Below are 19574 nucleotides of genomic sequence, written 5' to 3' on the forward strand. Positions count from 1 at the left end.
GACGGTGATACTCCCCACCCCAATCCGACTGAATCACATTGATCTGGCATTCAAGAGACATTCAACATGAGCTTGGAACGCATAAAAGACCTGTTCAACATTAGACTTATGTTTAAGAAGGTATATCCAGCAAAATCGAGAGTAGTCATCCACATAACAGACATAATACTTATACCCCCCTCCCCCAGAAGAAACACTAACCGGCCTCCAAACATCGGAGTGAATCAACTCAAGAGGCTGAGTGGAAACACGAGAAGACAGTGAATAAGGCAACTGATGATGAATTATTGTCCGAGGGGGAACACGAAAGCTCATTTGTTCTAACAATATTTTGAACTACATTATTGGATGGATGACCGAGACGATGATGCCAATCCTGAGAAGTGACACCACCATGACTCCTGCTGAGAAGCAGGACCCTCCCTATGGCGTTGTCCTTAACACAAAAGAAACGACAATGAAATTCCACAAACACATCAGGTGGTCGGTCGCTCATGAATCCATGATCCAAGGGTTGTAGTAGTTGGAGTGTGTCGTGGCAGAATTTTCACCACGCTGCTAAGGAGGCTGGTGGTTGGGGGCGACGCGGTAGTTGCAGCAGTTGAAGGCCTCGTGCGCCCAGATACCGCAGACCTGGCAGCGGGGTCTCCAGCGGTGCTTGACGAGGGATCACCTCGCCAATGCCTACGTATTGTAGACTTGGGTTTCGGGAGAGAGCGACGATGGAGATTCCGGGAGCGAGATTAGGCACACAACGTACCCAGCTTCGGGTCCCCTCGGTGGAGGATCCCTACGTGCTGCTAGCAATCCAGTATATGATCATAGATGTGTTTACAGGGTGCCGCCGTAGGCGGAGCTATGCTGTCTATTTGTTGTCTATCTTCTGTCTATATGTTGTTCCCCTCTATCGGGTGCCCTGGCTAGCTTTATATATGCAACCATCCTAGGGTTTTACAAGAGTCCTAGTCGATTACTTCTTCGGGTTGCCTTGTTGGGCCTTCTTCATATTGGGCCGAGCCAAACCAGGTATACTAATAATGGGTACCCGAAGGGTATACCCATGTCGAGAGCCCCGAGTGTCTAGGGAAGTCGAAGACTTGCGTAGAGACTCCGAGCATAATCATCTCCGAAGTCGAAGAAAATACAAGGCGAGGTCCATATCGTAGATCATGTGTAGCGTAGATGATGTCTCGAAATTATTTTCTATCGGGTGCGCGGCGCGCTCCCGATGGGAGTAGCCCCGAGTCTATGGGCAAGTGCTTGCACTTGGGCATAGACTCAAGTTGTACTACTCGATGAAGAACTTAACTATATTTCTGGAGGACTTGATGAAATCCATGGGCTACCGATGGGAGTAGGCTCCACTCGAGTTATAGAATCGAGTTGAGTCTTCAAACCATGATTGTCGTAGATGCTGTCGAAGTTATTTTTCTATCGGGTGCGTGACCAGCGCTCCCGATGGGAGTAGCCCCCGAGGCTACAGCCAAGTGTTTGCACTTGGGTGTAGGCTCAACTTGCTTTTAAATCGACTCCACAATTTTTTATCTTTCTTGTATCTTATCGGGAGGGTGAACAATGCTCTCGATAAGAGTAGCCCCCGAGCCTATGGGCAGGTGCTTGCACCTGGACATAGACTCAAGTTGTACTACTCAATAACGAACTTAACCATATTTCTGGGCGCAACCCCTCTTTTTATCGACTACAGGCCGTTGCTATTTATGTTGTTCAGGGATAATGGTAAATGGGGCTGGTTCATTTGACGGATCAGGTACCAGTTAACTGCTCTTGTGGCAATCCCGCAAGAACCTACTTCAAGATCACGTCCCTAGACATGATCTCGGGACCTGGCGTAATTCGTCACGTGCCGCTTAAGGACTTACCATGATCCGAATTCCAGTAATGTTATCGGGTCCACAGCGCGTCCGCCGGGATATTTCTTCACATCTGTTGATGTGGAAAAAAAGTAGTAGAGCGCAGTCTTTGGCGATGCCACGCCACACAAGATGGATCCCGGGGTCTTACCTTCGCAGAGTTTTGCGGCATTCAGAGATCATTCGCGACATTGGCGCTCTGAGAATATTTTGTCAAGTACCTTGTTCGGCTGATGCAATGACCCATTTTGCGGGTTCTTCTATTTTTCTCTCGGGCTTGATGAGACAACTGAATATATTGGTTATTCTATATTGTCGGGTACATCACCGATGCTCTTGCTCGGAACAATATGACGAGTCAATGAACCCGAAGATTCGTCCACCTTTTTTTTTGGGTTCCTCCTTGATGAAAATTTCGTCGAGTTCCTTCTTCAGGAAAATTTCTTCGGGTCCTCTTTGAGGACAATTCTTTGGGTCCTCTTTGAAGATAATTTTTCGGGACCTCCTTGATGATAATTCTTCGGGACCTTCTTGAAGATAATTTTTCGGGTCCTGTTCTTTCTTGAAGACAATTTTTCGGGACCTCCTTGAAGATAATTCTTCGGGACCTCTTTGAAGATAATTTTTCGGGACCTCCTTGAAGATAATTCTTCGGGACCTCCTTGAAGATAATTTTTCGGGTCCTCCCGGAGGATAATTCTTCGGGTCCTCCCTGAGGATAATTCTTCGGGTCCTTCCTGAGGACAATTCTTCGGGTCCTCCCTGAGGACAATTCTTCGGGTCCTCCTTAAGGATAATTCTTCGGGTCCTCCTTGAGGATAATTTTTTGGGTCCTCCTTGAGGATAATTTTTCGGGTGCGCGACCAGCGCTCCCGATGGGAATAGCCCCCGAGGCTATGGTTGGGTGCGGGCATCCGGACATAAGCTCAAGAACTTGTATACTTTGAAATTTGCTTTCTCCTGCACAAATAAACAAACTTTTTCTATCTTTTCCTTGACTCTCTCTTTTTTTCGCATACGGTGTCAGATGCTCATATTCAATTATATGTAAAGTGAATATATACCGCTCAGCCCCTGAGTGTCGGGTGCGACGAAAGTAAACGATAATCAACTTTGTGCAAAATAAAAGAACACTTAGCTTTTTGGACACGACGAAGTCGATGCATGATGAAGTCTTCGAGTGTAGATAAGAAATCTAGCCAAAGTAGAAACCACCAAATAGCAAAAGTGGATGCCGCGAAATTGTTGATGAAGAAATAGCCGAGCCCCGAGCGTTGCTGAGGTGATGTCATGATTGTTGTGTCGCAGTCGTGACCCGAGGCGAAATCGTTGTCGAGCCCCTGAGCGTTAGGCGTGACGTCGAAATAAGTTGATGGAGTCGCGGCGTAATATTTGGTGAAGCCATTTAAGATGAAGCCATAGACAATAATATACGAAGATGAATCCCAGATGAAGTATTTGAGATGAATCCATATTGAAGATTACGCCATTAAATATAGAGCATATATTGAAGATAAATCCGTCGATATCATAGAGGATGAATCCATTGGCCCGAAGAATCCAGTAATAATCATAGAAGATAAATCCGCTGATATCATAGAAGATGAATCCATTGATCCGAAGAAAATAGTTCTAGTAATAACCATAGAAGATGAATCCATTGTCCCGGAAACGCATCGGGTAATATTGTATAAGAGTGAACCAATAATAAGCCGAAGAGAAACAATCCAGCAGGCCGAAGAAGATAAATCCACTATTCCGAAGAAGATAAATCCACTAAGTCGAAGAAAATAATTCCACGGAGCCGAAGAAAATAATTCCACTGAGCCGGAGAAGATACATCCAGAGCCGAAGAAAAGAAATTCACCAAGTAACCGAATATATTTGTGGTAACGAAGTAATGGTACAGCCCTCAGTGTTAGGTGAATTTTCTCTAATGATGTAATGATGCAGCTCCCGAGTACTCGGGTGTGGCGAAAGTAAATAATAATTGAATCTTGAAAGAGGGACACTTAGCTTTTTTATCGGCTGTGGCGGAGCCGACGTGAAAGGAGGTCGTGCGGTGGACATACACCTGGGCAAAGTTCGGGCCGGGCCGGGCTTCGGGCCGGGCTTAAAAAAGCCCGCGGGTAAAAAGTCAGGCCCGAGCCCGGCCCGGCCCGACCGTCGGGCCTGTATTTTAAGCCCGAACCCGACCCGAACGATCAAAAGCCCGGCCCGGCCCGAGAAGCCCGGCCCGACTAGGCTAAAATGCACGAAAACGCAGGCCCGAGCCCGGCCCGGCCCGACGTTCGGGCTCAGTTTTCAGGCCCGAACCCGGCCCGAAGTGCAAGCCCGACCCGGCCCGGCCCGGGATTTTCGGGCCGGGTCGGGCCGGGTCGTCCGGGCCGGGCTGCCCATGCCCAGATGTAGGTGGACACAGTCGATGTATTCGCGCGGCGCCTGGCCGGAAGTAGTCGATGTGGCGGATCCGCGATGGGTGAGCCCCCGAGCGTGGCGAGGTGCACGATGTCGGGTTAACGGCAGGTGAGCCCCCGAACATGCGACTGTACGCGACGAAATCGTCGAAACTTGTTCCGATCTGTAGTTATATTACGGCGCAAAAAACTGTACGCAAATAATAATACAAACCAAAAAACATTTAACTCAATTAATATACAAAGAGTAATTGATTAGAAAAATAAAGAGTAATTGATTAGAAAAATAGGACCTGATGGTTCCAGTCTCGGATGAAGTCACGATGAAGAAGATTAATTTGCAGCGTCTTGCGAGTCCCCATAATACTCGGCTTGTTTTGTCGGGTCAAAGCGTGGCCTGATATCATGTCCTTGTGGAAGACAAAGTCTGCCACGAAGTGCTCCACTTTAGCCTGATCGTTCCTTTTTTTTCTTTTTGGTATTTGATACTCAGCCCGTGTAGATCGGCATGATGGTGCGGCCATGTCCCACGTATCTGCCTACGTATTCACGCCAAAAAATTGCTGATCGGCGTGATGGAGAAACACTTCAGCTCGACGGACGAACTATCCTGACGGATCCGCGCCAAAAAATTCTGCCGGCTGGTTGTTGACGGAGCTGATGACGAACTCGACAATTTTCTTCCCAGATGCAATCTGAACGTTGTTGATGATGAACTTAATGAATCCCGCCCGGATGACAAAATCCAGTCGCCGCGAATTCCCACAGACGGCGCCAATTGACGAGAGATCACCTTGTCAATGCCTACATATTGTAGACGTGGGTTTCGGGAGAGAGCGACGATGGAGATTCCGGGAGCGAGATTAGGCACACAACGTACCCAGCTTCGGGTCCCCTCGGTGGAGGATCCCTACGTGCTGCTAGCAATCCAGTATATGATCATAGATGTGTTTACAGGGTGCCGTCGTAGGCGGAGCTATGCTGTCTATTTGTTGTCTATCTTCTGTCTATATGTTGGTCCCCTCTATCGGGTGCCCTGGCTAGCTTTATATATGCAACCAGCCTAGGGTTTTACAAGAGTCCTAGTCGATTACTTCTTCGGGTTGCCTTGTTGGACCTTCGCCATATTGGGCCGAGCCAAACCAGGTATACTAATAATGGGTACCCGAAGGGTATACCTATGTCAGTGCTGGCCGCTGATGCCGCCTCCATTGCGGCCACCATCATTGCGGACGCCGTTCCCGCTTCCATTGCGGTCGTAGCCGCCTCCATCCTGGCGGCCGTAGCCGCCGTTGCCACCACCATTGCTGCCCTGCCCCTGCTAGCCATCATTGTCGTAGGGACGATACGGAGCTCCGCCGCCGTGGCAGACAGGGTTAGGGCCGGTCGCAGCGTTCACCAAGGACGACCATCCCTCAGTTTGCGCATGTTGTTCCTGGAGAGCCTCAAACGATAGAACGTGAGAGTAAAAAAGAAACTACGAGACAGACTTTTCCCCGGCAGTGTATTCCGCAGCGATTGAGTTGTATGCGGACCCAAGTCCGGTCAGGATGTGGTCGCTGAGTTCATCGTCGCTGATTTGGGAACCAGCGGCGGCCATGCCGTCGGTGAAGGCCTTCATCTTGTGCATGAAGACGGCTGCCGACATCTCCTCCTCCCGAGTTCCCTGAAGAAGACGGTGACTATGACGCACGTTGGTTTAGTATTGCTATAGGAGTGTGTATGTGTTGTTTCAATTGTGTGATAAAAGATGATAGTCCTCCGTTTGATATTAGTTGTCATTGATCTAATATAATTAAAGTTATACTAAAATATAGCTAATTAATATGGAATGGGGAGAGACAGAGAGTATATATTTATCATCACATGCACACGACATTGATCATATTATGGTTAAGTCTAATTAGCTTGCAGCTAGATTTTAGTTTTGGCTGGATCAACATGGGACGCTAGGGCACGGGATAGTGCAATACATGATTATGCATGCATGCATGGATATGCGGCCTGTGACCTAAAATTAGCAGGCGGAGACAAATTCCTTGAAAGAAAAAAATAAACACACGAAGCCATATAATGCGCGCGCGGGATTCCATCTGCACGCCAACGATTAATTTAACTTAACTTTGTAATATTCTTTAATTCTGACCAAAACACGCCGTACAATTTCATAAGCTTGATTGGCATCATATCGAATTTCGGATCGCCTTGCTGCATACAAAAGCACAAGCAACGAGATATACTCACAGAACCTCGAATTATCCGGATTCGTAAATGCATACTTTTCTTTTGTTTTGAGACAGACAAGGCCGGCGAAAGACAGGGAGCAAAGCTAGCTACTAGCAAACTATATAGAAACAAAATCACCATCTCCTGCATCCATCACTCTAACTACTGCATGCATGCAGCCAAATAATCAAGGGAGAGGTGCAGAGCAAAAGGCACCGTAAAACATCTGACGCCGCATGCACTTACAGCTATGTGTTAACTGATGAGACTTCACTACACACACGTGATACATCTTCACAAGGTTTGGAGCTAGCTAGCCTGTCAGGTTAAAAGTGGGTCAGACAGAATGCACACATAGTAGCTCTAGATGCATAGCTAGGCTACCTGTAATGTAAATAAGGTTTGCTGAGGATAAGTCGTGTGAATCCTTGTCTGTCCAAATGCATATGGCGCAATTAGCCAGCATCAGTGCCGATTTGGTACCATATCAACGGCAGCTTGTAATTAGCGAGTTCTATCACACAGCTAGCTAGCTATCTACGGCTAATGCTCAGGGGATCAGAGGCTGTGTTCCCCCGACATATTCAGTCCAACCTTTTCATCTTCTGGAAATCAGTAGTAGTAGCCATTCCCCATTCTCCTTAATCGCATGAGTTATGAGTATATAGAGTATGTCGTTACCTAGCTTAGCATGGTCATGCATGACGTGTATCGAGTACCCGACTAACTGCCTAGCAATGTACGATCATGTTCATGTACCTTCTTTTTTGGGAATAGTACATATCCGTTCCGCTAATATATACCAACATGCCCCTGTATATGCATATATACATATATATTGTTGGATGGGTGTGAATTCTTTCGATCGTATCATATAAAAAAAAAAATGAATTAGTGCTAGGAGGAACTAGACACTAAATGATATAGTAGAAGCGGGACCTCGGCGTGAGAATTCCAGAAATTCGTTCCTGACAGGATTCGAACTCTGGTCGTTGGGATGCGCCACTGCGATCCCAACCACTGGGCTATGCCCACGTCCTCTTCGATCGTATCATATCAATTTGTCTTTTACCAGCCTATTAGAACTTTTATCGTAGAAAGTTACTTTAATGAAAAATCATATATGTGCAATCTGATCGTTTGTTCGGACGGTCAAATTAATCAGTTGATTTGCAGGTGGCTGTGTTAAGAAGTACATTGGAGATGTTTGTTGTCGGTATCTAGCTAGTCGGCCGCTGGGAGATCCATTCCCCTTGGCATGCTGCTGGCGTGTTGGTTTGATATTTCCGGTTCTACTTGCGCGTGCTTTTCCCACCTTAATTGGCAATTTGGTGATTAGGTGCCCTAATATATATATTGCATCTTGCTAATATCAGTGCCCACTACCTAGACCACTTACTACTAATCAAGGGAGTTAATTAATACACACTGGCTGATTAATGAACTTTTTAACCTCATGTTGCACTTAGACTAGTCATAGTGGGGAGTAACATAGAGTAGTAACATGGTGTATGTTACTACCCTATGTTACTACCTTCATAGTGGGTAGTTACATATATGTGGTGTCATGCATGCCATATTTATTAGATTGCTCATCTTGTCTTGAGAAGTGTGATGTTATGGTAACATAGCTAGTTACCATCCCACTCTCTTTCTTCATTTATTGACATGCCATGTCACCAAAATGCTTTGGGGTGTGTGATGTTACTACCTATGTTACTCCCACTATGAGCAGCCTTAGCTAGCGTGGATCTTTACGCATAGGTTTCTAGTTAGGATCAGTACACCAGCTGCATATGCATGGGTGGATATATGACCGATCAGTGTGCTTTGCAATAGCGCAGCATCCCACAAAAGCTGGTTACTAGCAACAAAAGAATCCCACACAAACAAAAGAACCATTCCGTGGTTTGGAATGTCGATTCCGCGGTTTGGCAAATGCCATCTCTCCAAATTGTATTGATGAACCCGTCATATTGGGTTGTAATATACAGTTCCATCTTCTAGCAAGCTCAACCAACATATTGATTTGGTGGAAAAGATTAGAAAATTTATATTTCAACACTAATCATATGCCCTACCAATAAAGCACCTTTTTATGTGTAGAGACGCTTTATTAACTTAAACAATTAATTATGCCGAGCTGCTTAACATGCAAACAGTTGTGGATCGAAGATACCGGACTACTCCACTTTTTACACACCCAATTTAATCATCATGTGTGGAATAAAACAAATACAAACACATTACACATGCTTAATATAAGTTTTCCTAAATTACACTACACATAATTTAATGTTTCATGTGTATGTGGTTCGATTCGCATTACCTCTTGGGACTTTTTCATAACATTTATATGTTCCTACTATGTTGTTTTCTCGGCGTACGCTAACTCAGGTTTTCTAATCCTATATGGTTTAAGACAACATGAAATTCCAATCCTGATTTCTTTTAATTTCTATCCCCCGTATGTTCGGAGATCATACGAATAAGGTCTTTGGGTTTTGTAGTGTGGCTCTATATTCTCAAGAGCATGTGAAGCTAGCTAGCCAGGTAACCCCAAATCTCTGTTGAAGTTAATCAATAACACTAGTGTTTTAAGCACGCCCCTTTCGTCTGAAAAGGCGAACTAAATTTCAGAATCTAACACTACGGGAGAGTAGTTGACATGTGGCAAATATCTAAAACATTATCGATATATTTTCTAGTCATGCTCATGTATGCATCAACTTATAGTTCCATCAAAGCGCCGTACCTATATATACTTTATGCCACGACCCACCACGAAGTGTTCCACGACGGCTGCCAGACCGACACATCATCATATTTAACTATATCTGTTAGCTCTCGTGCGTCTAATGCTGGCCTGGGCCAATCGCGTGAGAGTATCGGCTGTGATGGCCTTCTAATCATGCCATTAATTTATCTACTGCACAGTTAATTAACTACATATGGAAGAGGTTGATAGTTCCCATAAAGTACAAAAAGAAAACAAAGAAATCTTAGCAGCAACTTGATGTAGATACTTTGAACAAGTAAGATCAGCCATACATGGATGTAAATTAGCCAGCTGAATGTGGCAGTGAAAGTTAATTAGCAGCCCCTTCTCAGATTTAAGCTAGCCGGATGACCTAACTAACAAGCTAATCAGCGTCGCAGATCAACACCATCATGCATGACATTTTCTGTCTTCTCTCCGGCGGATGGACGCATATACATGTGTGCATGCTGCGTGTGGATTACTTCGTCACCCCTCAGTACGTATCGTTGATTTAGTACAACTTATTTTTAAAGGGCTCATTTAGTACAACTTTGTATAAATCAGGGACAATTAATATGAAACATAGTAAGTAACTAGAAGCAGCTTTTGGAATGTACATACATTGTTGGCTCGTTTGCTCACTTAGTTATTAACTTGAGAGAGAGTCTCTACATGCATGGAATTTTCAACTGAAAAAGCAATGTTGCACCTGCACTTTGACCTTCCCTCTATGTTTTCGAATGGAAAAACTAAGAAAACACATTCCCTCTATGTTTTCGATAAGGAGTATATATTAATATTAAAAAGATATCAATTACACCCAGCCTCTGCAACAACGCAATACTCTAATAGCATTACGGATGGACACAGCCAAAAAAAGAAAGAAGAATTACATAAAAGAAAAGTCCCGCTACGGTATTCTAGCCTTAGCAACAACGGTACATCCACCACCAAAACAACACCTGAACTCCAGGCTCTTCAAAAGCGACGCCTCCAAGAAGGGAACAGTGCACAAGCGTCATCGTCGCCCGATCAAAGATCTTAGGTTTTCACCCTGAAGAAAGTCCCCGCTCTCAAAACAATGCCTTCAACAAGGCAATTGCCAGGCATAACCAATTAAGGCCAGACCTTGGATTTTCACCCTGAAAGGTAAGACGCTTAACTTCACCAGTGTTGTCGCCCCCACTTGCATACTGCTGTTGCGAAGCCTGGAACACGAAGCAAGCCCCTCAACAGTGCACAGACTAGAACCTCCTTTGCTATTCCTCCAATCCGACCATCATGATATTCTCCGTCTCTGACTTCACCATGGACCAAAATGTCATCTGGTGGCAACACAGAAAAGAGCTCCGCGCCGCTCCCTCCGGAACCAAACGGTCGGAGTAAAAACATGGGTGCGCACGACCGAATACCTCACATCCAACAAACTGCAGTCATCATTGCACTGGTACATTCGCCGGTGGAGCATTCCGGAACTCAACATTCCGGCCAGATCGAGAGAAACCAGCCTCAAAAATATCTTCATCTTCGCACAAGAAGAACCCTAGAACAGCCACCTTTATTCAAAGAAGCAGACGAACAAGCCCCCACGCCGCCATCCGCCGTCCAACACCGACGAACGAGGTTGAAGCAACCTCGACCGCAGAGACCTGGCGAGATGCTTGCACGCAGAAGATCAAGGAGCAGCCATACATGCTCCAGCATGTACCTCGTAGACGCTCCGGCACGGCCGGACGCTCACAACGGCCCCTCCTCAAATCGTCTCGATACGTCCAAACCGGATCAGCCCAGATCGGGCACGCACGGTTGGCCGCCGGCAACGCCGCGCCACCTCGCGCCGGTAGGCCTAGCCGCCGCACCGCCGGATCCCCGCGTCCACCACCGGACACACCACCACCGCGCAGCCTGTGAAGAATCGCCCCAGCGCGGAAGGGCTCCGCCTCGCTGCGCCTCCTCGCCCTCCACCGTTTGGCAGCCGGGCGCCGCCACCATTGCCTGCGCCGGCGGTGGCAGCGGACAGGGAGACTCCAGAGGACGTGCTCTAGTCGCCGGTCTTGGAGCCCTCCGGAGCCGCAGCCGCGCAAGCCGTCCGAGAGGGGATACGGGAGGGGTGGGGGTCGGGAGGGGTGGGGAGTGATGATGGAGCTTCTTCACCTTTTCACATTCCCTCTATGTAAGTTGATGTTCCGGCGATATCACCACCATCAATAGTTTTAAGGTTTGTGCTACACTTCTCCGCTGATATTTTTACACACGGGCCTATCTATTTTCGGAAATCAACCCGCGCTATAACCATAAGTGGTTCCAAATTTTTTACAGAGGTTTGCAAGGATTCTTGACTCATGAAGAAACGCAAAAAAATTATCCTACGAATGTATGTAAATTCAACATAGTTACAAATATGTTTTCATGAAGCAACACAAATGCGGGTGCGGCTTCGTATAAGTTGTGTCACTTTCATTGAAACCTTTCGTGATCTTTTTGAGCAACTTTAATTGAAATCTACACCCATTAGAGGATCCCTAACATGAGACGTATTATTGAGCACCAAAATCAGATGATGTAAAAATTATGCATCACTAAAAAGTGGGTTTGGCATCACCTGCTTAGTTTTGAAATTTCCAGATAATGTATAATAGGGCGTGAAACCCCCGAAGCATATGGAAGGAGGCGTGTGAGACAGAGACACGGGATCTGATAGGACATAAATGAATATATGCCTTTTGAAATTTAGTATAATATTTTCATATTATTTACCAATTTCGATGAAACAAGAACACCCATCATGGTGATAAATTCCCCCAACCTGTTCCACTGGTGCGTTTTGAAAATAGAAGTCAAAAGAAAGAAACAGAGGCATGCAACTCTTTAATACCTTCAAAACCGAAAGCATGCACATCAAGATGTGTCAATAGGTTCACCTTGCAGGGAAGAGCATTCTCTACAATATTCTTCTTCTTCTCTTGTACTTGAGAACATAAGGGAAGGATTCGATGAACTCCGCCGATTTGGCAAGTATTTTATTCAACTTTGCTTGGCCTTTAAGATAATTCAAAGATTCATGATTCCCGGAAGCTTCTCATTCCATAGATATTGCTTCCTAACTTTAAGAACATGAAGTAAACCGTAGAGCTACATGTCATAAGTTGGATAATTAAGTTGAGTTCCATCAAGTTTTTTTTTCTAAAATAGGAAACCTTCCTACCACGTTGTAAGACAACTTCACCTATACGGATCACTTAATACGAAATCAGTATGTGCGAAAAATAGCCACCTCATGGGTCCAAAAGTGATGACAGGATTTGCTCTAACTCTTTCCATACTTGTTAGATTTGAAATTGATTCATCCCGAGGAGATAAAGTGTGCTTTGGAAGGCATTAGAGACGCCGAAGGGGGCAAGGGGCCATAGATCTAAGGGCTATGGGTCAGATGTCCAAGATTTATTGTTGGGGTCTATGTAAGGAAGGGAAACCCTAGGTTTCTGGGGTCATAACTTTTCATCTATATCTCTTTTGAACTCTAGCTTTCTCTGAGTTATAACAAAAATAATTTTTCAATTTTGTAGAAAGTTCATAGCTAGACAAGCTGTATTATTCTCTCCTTGAAACGCATTTAGTTCTTGAAAGATAGATAATAATATCTTGGATCCTCGTGTACCAACCATTCATAAAAATTGGTGAATTAAATTTAGTTCGTGTGAGAAATCAAAGAGCTGGGTGCAGCGTTATGCCTGCTCCATCCTCATTTATATAAATACTTTCAACTATTTGTATCATTAAATTTTGACTTTCGCGTTGCCAAGCCAAAAGAGTTTTGAAAAAGCGCCTATTTTGTTGACGTTGTAGAAATAGATATGATGATTCAATATTTCTGAGCTTGCTCTTTGCACATACTAGATCTTAAATGTTTTGTTTTCAATTGTACCTTGCAGTCTTCGAGCTTTGTCATTTGGATGCATCGCAGGAATGGTGAACTGTAGTCATGCATGTACGTTCATAGGAATGGTGAACTAGATTAATATCATGTTGAAAAAACATACACATTCATATCCTCACGGCCAAATGTATGTCATGTATGTCTTTGAAATGATGTAGATTCATATAGTGTATGTTGGTATGAATTGTGAGCTAGAGTCAGGTATGTTTTTCTGAAGATATGAACTGTGGGCTAGAGTTTGTGAGCTAGAGTCAGGTATGTTTTTCTGAAGATATATATGAACTGTGAGCTAGAGTTTGTGAGCTAGAGTGAGGTATGTTTTTTTCTGAAGATATGAATTGTGACTGCATAATTGGATGAAAGTACGTCTTTTAAATGATGTGTGGAAATGTTTGGTGTGAAAGTGTTTTTGATCAATATGCACAGCCAGACATAAACCTCTGTCAGCGATCAGTATATATTCGTTGGTAGGTAGTAGATAGTTTTGGGCCAATAATATCCCAGTGCACACGCACATTGGGCGGTGACGGCGTGAACAACTCAATACTTTACATTACCCTCTTCATATCGCCCCCATTTGACTCTTAGCGCGCGATCGCGAGCTAGCCAGCCAGCCAGGGTACCCTATGTCGCGCGCTTAGCCACCATCGCTAGCTGGGTCGATCGAGTAGTAAGCAACCCGGCCGGCCTATACGCTCGTGACATCACACACACCCAGCCAAGCTCTACTTATACTCGCCTCCACAACCCTCCTCCATCGGCAGCACGAAGCTCACTCACTAGATCACTCACTACCCAGCAGCCGATCCATCGCGCTAGGTGTCTCACACTCTCACTAACCAAAGAGTCTAGCTTGAGATTACCTAGATAATTAATTACCAGGAGCTCGATCGATCCAGCGATCAGCCATGGCGCTCGCGTCTCTGCCCAAGGTGATCCTCGGCTCGCTGGCCTTCGCCGTGTTCTGGATGATGGCGGTGTTCCCGTCGGTCCCGTTCCTGCCCATCGGCCGCACCGCGGGGTCCCTACTTTCCGCCGTGCTCATGATCGTCTTCCACGTCATCTCCCCGGACGACGCCTACGCCTCCATCGACCTCCCCATCCTCGGCCTCCTCTTCTCCACCATGGTCGTCGGCGGCTACCTCAAGAACGCCGGCATGTTCAAGCACCTCGGCACGCTGCTGGCGTGGAAGAGCCAGGGCGGCCGCGACCTGCTCTGCCGCGTCTGCGTCGTCACGGCCCTCGCCTCGGCGCTCTTTACCAACGACACCTGCTGCGTCGTGCTCACCGAGTTCGTCCTCGAGCTCGCCGCCGAGCGCAACCTCCCCGCCAAGCCCTTCCTCCTGGCCCTCGCCTCCAGCGCCAACATCGGGTCCAGCGCCACCCCCATCGGCAACCCGCAGAACCTCGTCATCGCCTTCAACAGCAAGATCTCCTTCCCGAGGTTCCTGCTCGGCATCCTGCCGGCCATGCTCGCCGGAATGGCCGTCAACATGGTCATGCTGCTCTGCATGTACTGGAAGGACCTCGAGGGCGTCTCCCCGACGCTGTCGACGCCGGCAAGCAGATGCACGCCGTCGAGGAAGGCCGGTCACCCTCAATCGCGTCCCTCAAGAGCCCGCTCAAGAGCCCGCACACTCTCAACCCTCTCAACGGCAGCGCCATCAACGACGATGGTGAGTCCATGATGGAGGAGAACCTCTCGACGAAGCACCCGTGGTTCATGCAGTGCACGGAACACCACCGGAAGCTCTTCCTCAAGAGCTTCGCCTACATCGTCACTGTGGGCATGGTGGTCGCCTACATGGTCGGGCTCAACATGTCGTGGACTGCCATCACCACGGCCATCGCGCTCGTCGTCGTCGACTTCCGGGACGCCGAGCCGTGCCTGGTGAAGGTGTCATACTCTCTGCTCGTCTTCTTCTCCGGGATGTTCATCACGGTCAGCGGGTTCAACAAGACCGGCCTGCCCAGCGCCATCTGGAACTTCATGGCGCCCTACTCCAAGGTCAACAGCGCCGGCGGCATCTCCGTCCTCTCCATCATCATCCTCCTCCTCTCCAACCTCGCCTCCAACGTACCAACAGGTAATATACCTTTGTCGATTTATATATACATGCATGCATGAACATGGACAATATATACTCTACGGAGTTTAAAACAAATGCATATACGCAGACAAGACGTAGGTAGCTAGCCAATGACATAGTACTATATGGAAGTGGCGAGGACGACACTGACAAGACAAAGCACTCGAAATAATAGAACTATATGCGTTTCTTTATATATTACAAGCTAAAGCAGGTGTATTTGTTGCTGCAATTAACATCCACGGTTCTTTTAGAACACACAAACAATTCTCACAATCTAGAAAAATATATGTATCTAGTCATCACTCACTCAGAATATATAACAGACCTATATATTCTTTACATTTGGAGCTAAAGTAACAGTGTTGTTGGTGGTCACAACAAACTATTCACACAGTTTAGGAAATATCTAGCTAGATCTAGTCATCAATCACTCACTGGACATGTGCAAATTTTGTGTGAAGTGACGTCATGTGTACATCTGTTGTGAATGCAGTGCTTCTGATGGGGAACGAGGTGGCTACCGCAGCGGCGTTGATCTCCCCGGCAGCAGTGACTCGGTCATGGCTACTGCTGGCGTGGGTGAGCACGGTGGCGGGGAACCTGTCGCTGCTAGGGTCAGCGGCGAACCTGATCGTGTGCGAGCAGGCGCGCCGTGCCCCACGCAACGCCTACGAGCTCACTTTCTGGAACCACCTCATCTTCGGCGTCCCCTCCACCCTCATCGTCACCGCCGTAGGCATCCCCCTCATCGGAAAGATGTAGACCTTACCGCCGCCCGTTGTGGCCGATCCAGCTATATATGTGCAATACTTTCATTACACCTGCCCGTATGTACGTACACACATACCCACCGTATATATGGACACTTGTACGTTTGTATAGGTGTTAGCTTCTGTTTGGTATGTGTAAGTTTGCTGTGTACGTATGTAACGACCGACCGAAGATTAGAGAGAAGAATCAAGGGATGAAGATCCATATATACCACGGTGTGCTAATTAATTGAGCAGTGCACCGAGATGATTGGTCTGCATGGGTTAGTTTATTTGCTCCAAAGGACAAAGACATATAGTGTGTTTTATGTGCAGGCACGTGGCTGCGTGCATCTGTAATGCCAAGATGTAAGGAAGTTAATCCGTAATGTTATCTCGTGTGCCTGCTTTCAAAATTCAAATCTCTTACAGTATTAAATAACCAGTTTCTAATCAGTGACCAGATATTCATGTATATGGTTGGAGAGTCATTACAAAAATAAAGCTACTGGATCTTGGCTCCACAAGCAGGGAATCTGGACCTCTGTCTCTTGTGAAGAATGACAAGTGTCTCTTCTGCTCACAAAACAAAATGACAAGTGTCTCTTTCCATAGGAAATCTCACTTGCCTCAATTTGTATAAAAGGCAATCATGGTATCTACCACCTCTTCTACATAATATTAATTAACCTCATGCCTTGTCTTACTACACAGATAGCAGCAGCCTACTCCTATATGTATTGCATATTGATTCTAGTTCTTAACCCTCTAGTGTCCCACTAGCTTGCTCCTTTGATTAAGTACAATAATTGCAAGTACTCCACTTTCTTCTGTTCTCCAGAGAGAAAGATATTTGCATATATATAATAGTTTAAGGGTTTGAGGGCATCATCTAAGAGCAAATCTCTTGGCATGTTGAAATTGACAAGGATCTGTTCTCCACTAGATACTTAGGAGAGCCATTTTTCCTTTCTGTGCGAAAAGTTGTATGCCCATAAAAGGGTTCAGGTTGAGTAAACAGAACTCAAAATTTTTTGAGTTGAACTACTCTTCTCACTGTCGAATTCACGAGCAAAAACTTACATCTGCTATCACAACATATGCAACAAAGTCAATATAGCCGGTGACAAAAAAATTGCAAGATCAGGCCACAAGCATACCAAATTTCTTTTTCCAATTAGTCATCTTAAAAGAAAAGGCGCAGAATACATGAGAAAAATATCTCACGAGTATATTCTTCCCGCTGGTACTCCAAGGAAAAAGGTCAACAAAAGCTACATTTAACTAACGGCCTTTCTACGTTGGAAATGGCTAACCAGTCCTAAGATAGTTTCTGCTATATAACTCCATATCTTGCCAACTACTCCTCTTCTATAATTCACAGGGTGATGCAAAGCTCGCTACTCCAATGGCCATCTGACAACAAATTTTTAAATTGGCTGAATACTTTAAGGATGATGCAACCTTCCTATACTGCAACGGGCATCCTGTGCATCCGACAACACATTCTCCACTGCATAAATATTATTTTACATTATAGTTCTAAATTCAAGTGACTTTTCGAGGATGATGCACACAGGCATGCCACTATGATACTAGTGTTGTGCATCTGACAACACATTTTGCAACTGCACATATATATTTGCACAATAATACTATCTTCTAAGAATGACGCTGGGAACTCACCTGCTAACTACCGCAATCACACATGCCAACTGCACCACCATAAATTATTATTGAGGCAGAAACCAAATGAGCATATACTTGGAGAGTCTCCCCCGCCACCTTGGCAATGCCTCACCTGCACAACTGTCACTGTAATAAATAAACTAACTTGTAATCTAGCAAGATAATATACCTATAAGCATCATTTTTTTTCGAGAATACACCCTGGAAGGTGTACTAATCATATAGAAGAAAGGGCAAGAAAGCCCGAGCCACGAGTACTACTGTCAACAGGAGTGGCAGCTCCCCAACAACAACGGAAGCTTAATCTCCGTCCCGCCACGAAAAAGGAAAAGACTCAGAAAAACCGAAGGACTCCGAGCGGAAAAGCCTAGCTACACACCACCTCTGAAACTCCTCCATAATCCTATGCCGAATGGTCTCCACCGCCGGGTGGCGCCATTGAACACCACGTCATTCCTATGCCTCCGGATACACCGTAAAACAAGGATGACCGCCGTCCACAAGTCCCTCGCGCACGCGCACCGGGGCAATGAAGCGAGGTCCACCAGCGGCACTATCTCGCAGCCCGCACCGTGCATCCACTCCAACCTGTTCCACCGCGTCAACGCCCACGCCCAGCACCTCACGGGCAACCACGCAACCAAGCAGGAGGTGTTGGAGCGTCTCCTCGCTCCCGGTCGCGAGGGGGCAGGCCGCCGGCCGCGGCAGCCACGCCTCCGGAGCCTATCCGCCGTCCAACATCCGTTACGGGACACAAGCCAAGCAAAGAACTTGCAGCTGTATGGCGCCCTCGAGCGCCAAATCTCCGAAGCAACCGGCGCCACCGTAGTACCCGCAAAGAAGGCCGCGTAAGCCGACCTCGCGGAGAAATTCCGGTCCGCCGACCACCGCCACACGAAGGAGTCCTCTCGCTCCGGGTCTAGGGTGACACCAGCGAGGATGCCCCATAGGTGGAAGAACTCCGCCACCGCTGCAGGACTCAGTGTCCGGCCCACAATCGCGCAGCCTACCTCCCGGCGAGGCCATCCTTGACCGAGCGAGCCTTGGCCTTCCGGATCGGAACCAAAGCCGCCAAATTGGGTGCGTGGTCCGCCACCCTAGCGCCCGCAGCCAGCGATCCTTCCAGAATAAAGCTCTTGCCCCGTTGCCAACCACCACCGCCGTGGCGGAATCGAAGAGGGCCCGGGCCGTGGGGGAACCTTGAGATCAAACTCCGCCCAAGCCTTGGTCGCGTCCACTCTCTGTAGCCACGCCCACCGGCAACGTAGCGCCAGATTGAGGAACTGAAGGTTGGGAAGGCCCAGACCCCCACAGGATTTAGGAGAGGTCACCTTGTCCCAGGCCACCAGGCAGTGGCCGCCACTCACGTCCGCCCTAGCCTTCCACATGAAGCCCCGGCAAATCTTCCCGAGAGCCTCGCATCGTCTTGGGGGGATGTCCAGCCGACATCATCGCGTGAACCGGAATGGCGCCGAGGGTGGTCTCGCACCTGAATCGTCCGCCCCCACGGTTGAGCAATCGGGCACTCCACGGGGGCAGCCGGCTTGCTGCCCTTTTCCACCACGGGTTGCAGCTGAGCCGCGGTAACCTTGCGCAGCCCAAGGGGTAGGCCCAGATACTTGCAGGGCCAACCCTCTACCGAGCACTGCAAAATCGACTGAGCCAACTCCACTTGCTCCACGGTGCAACGAATAGGGTGCAGGGAGCACTTGGTTCGGTTGGTGCGGAGGCCTGAGGCCTCCCCAAAGTCCTCCACCACCGCAGCACAGGCCAGCAAATCCACCCTCTCTGGTTTGATGAAGGTCACCACGTCGTCCGCGTACATAGAGGT

The 19574-nt window shown here is 47.2% G+C and overlaps 1 protein-coding gene across 1 annotated transcript; it reads left to right on the plus strand.

Moving 5' to 3' along the window:
- The first annotated feature begins 14120 nt into the window (after positions 1-14120).
- Positions 14121-16067, plus strand: LOC124694585 (silicon efflux transporter LSI2-like). The gene is given in 3 exon segments (XM_047227554.1): positions 14121-14754; positions 14757-15299; positions 15799-16067. Coding segments are annotated over 3 exon segments (1446 nt in total).
- Positions 16068-19574: the final 3507 nt, after the last annotated feature.

This window comes from Lolium rigidum, chromosome 3 (assembly GCF_022539505.1).
Source record: "Lolium rigidum isolate FL_2022 chromosome 3, APGP_CSIRO_Lrig_0.1, whole genome shotgun sequence".
Classification (NCBI taxonomy): domain Eukaryota; kingdom Viridiplantae; phylum Streptophyta; class Magnoliopsida; order Poales; family Poaceae; genus Lolium; species Lolium rigidum.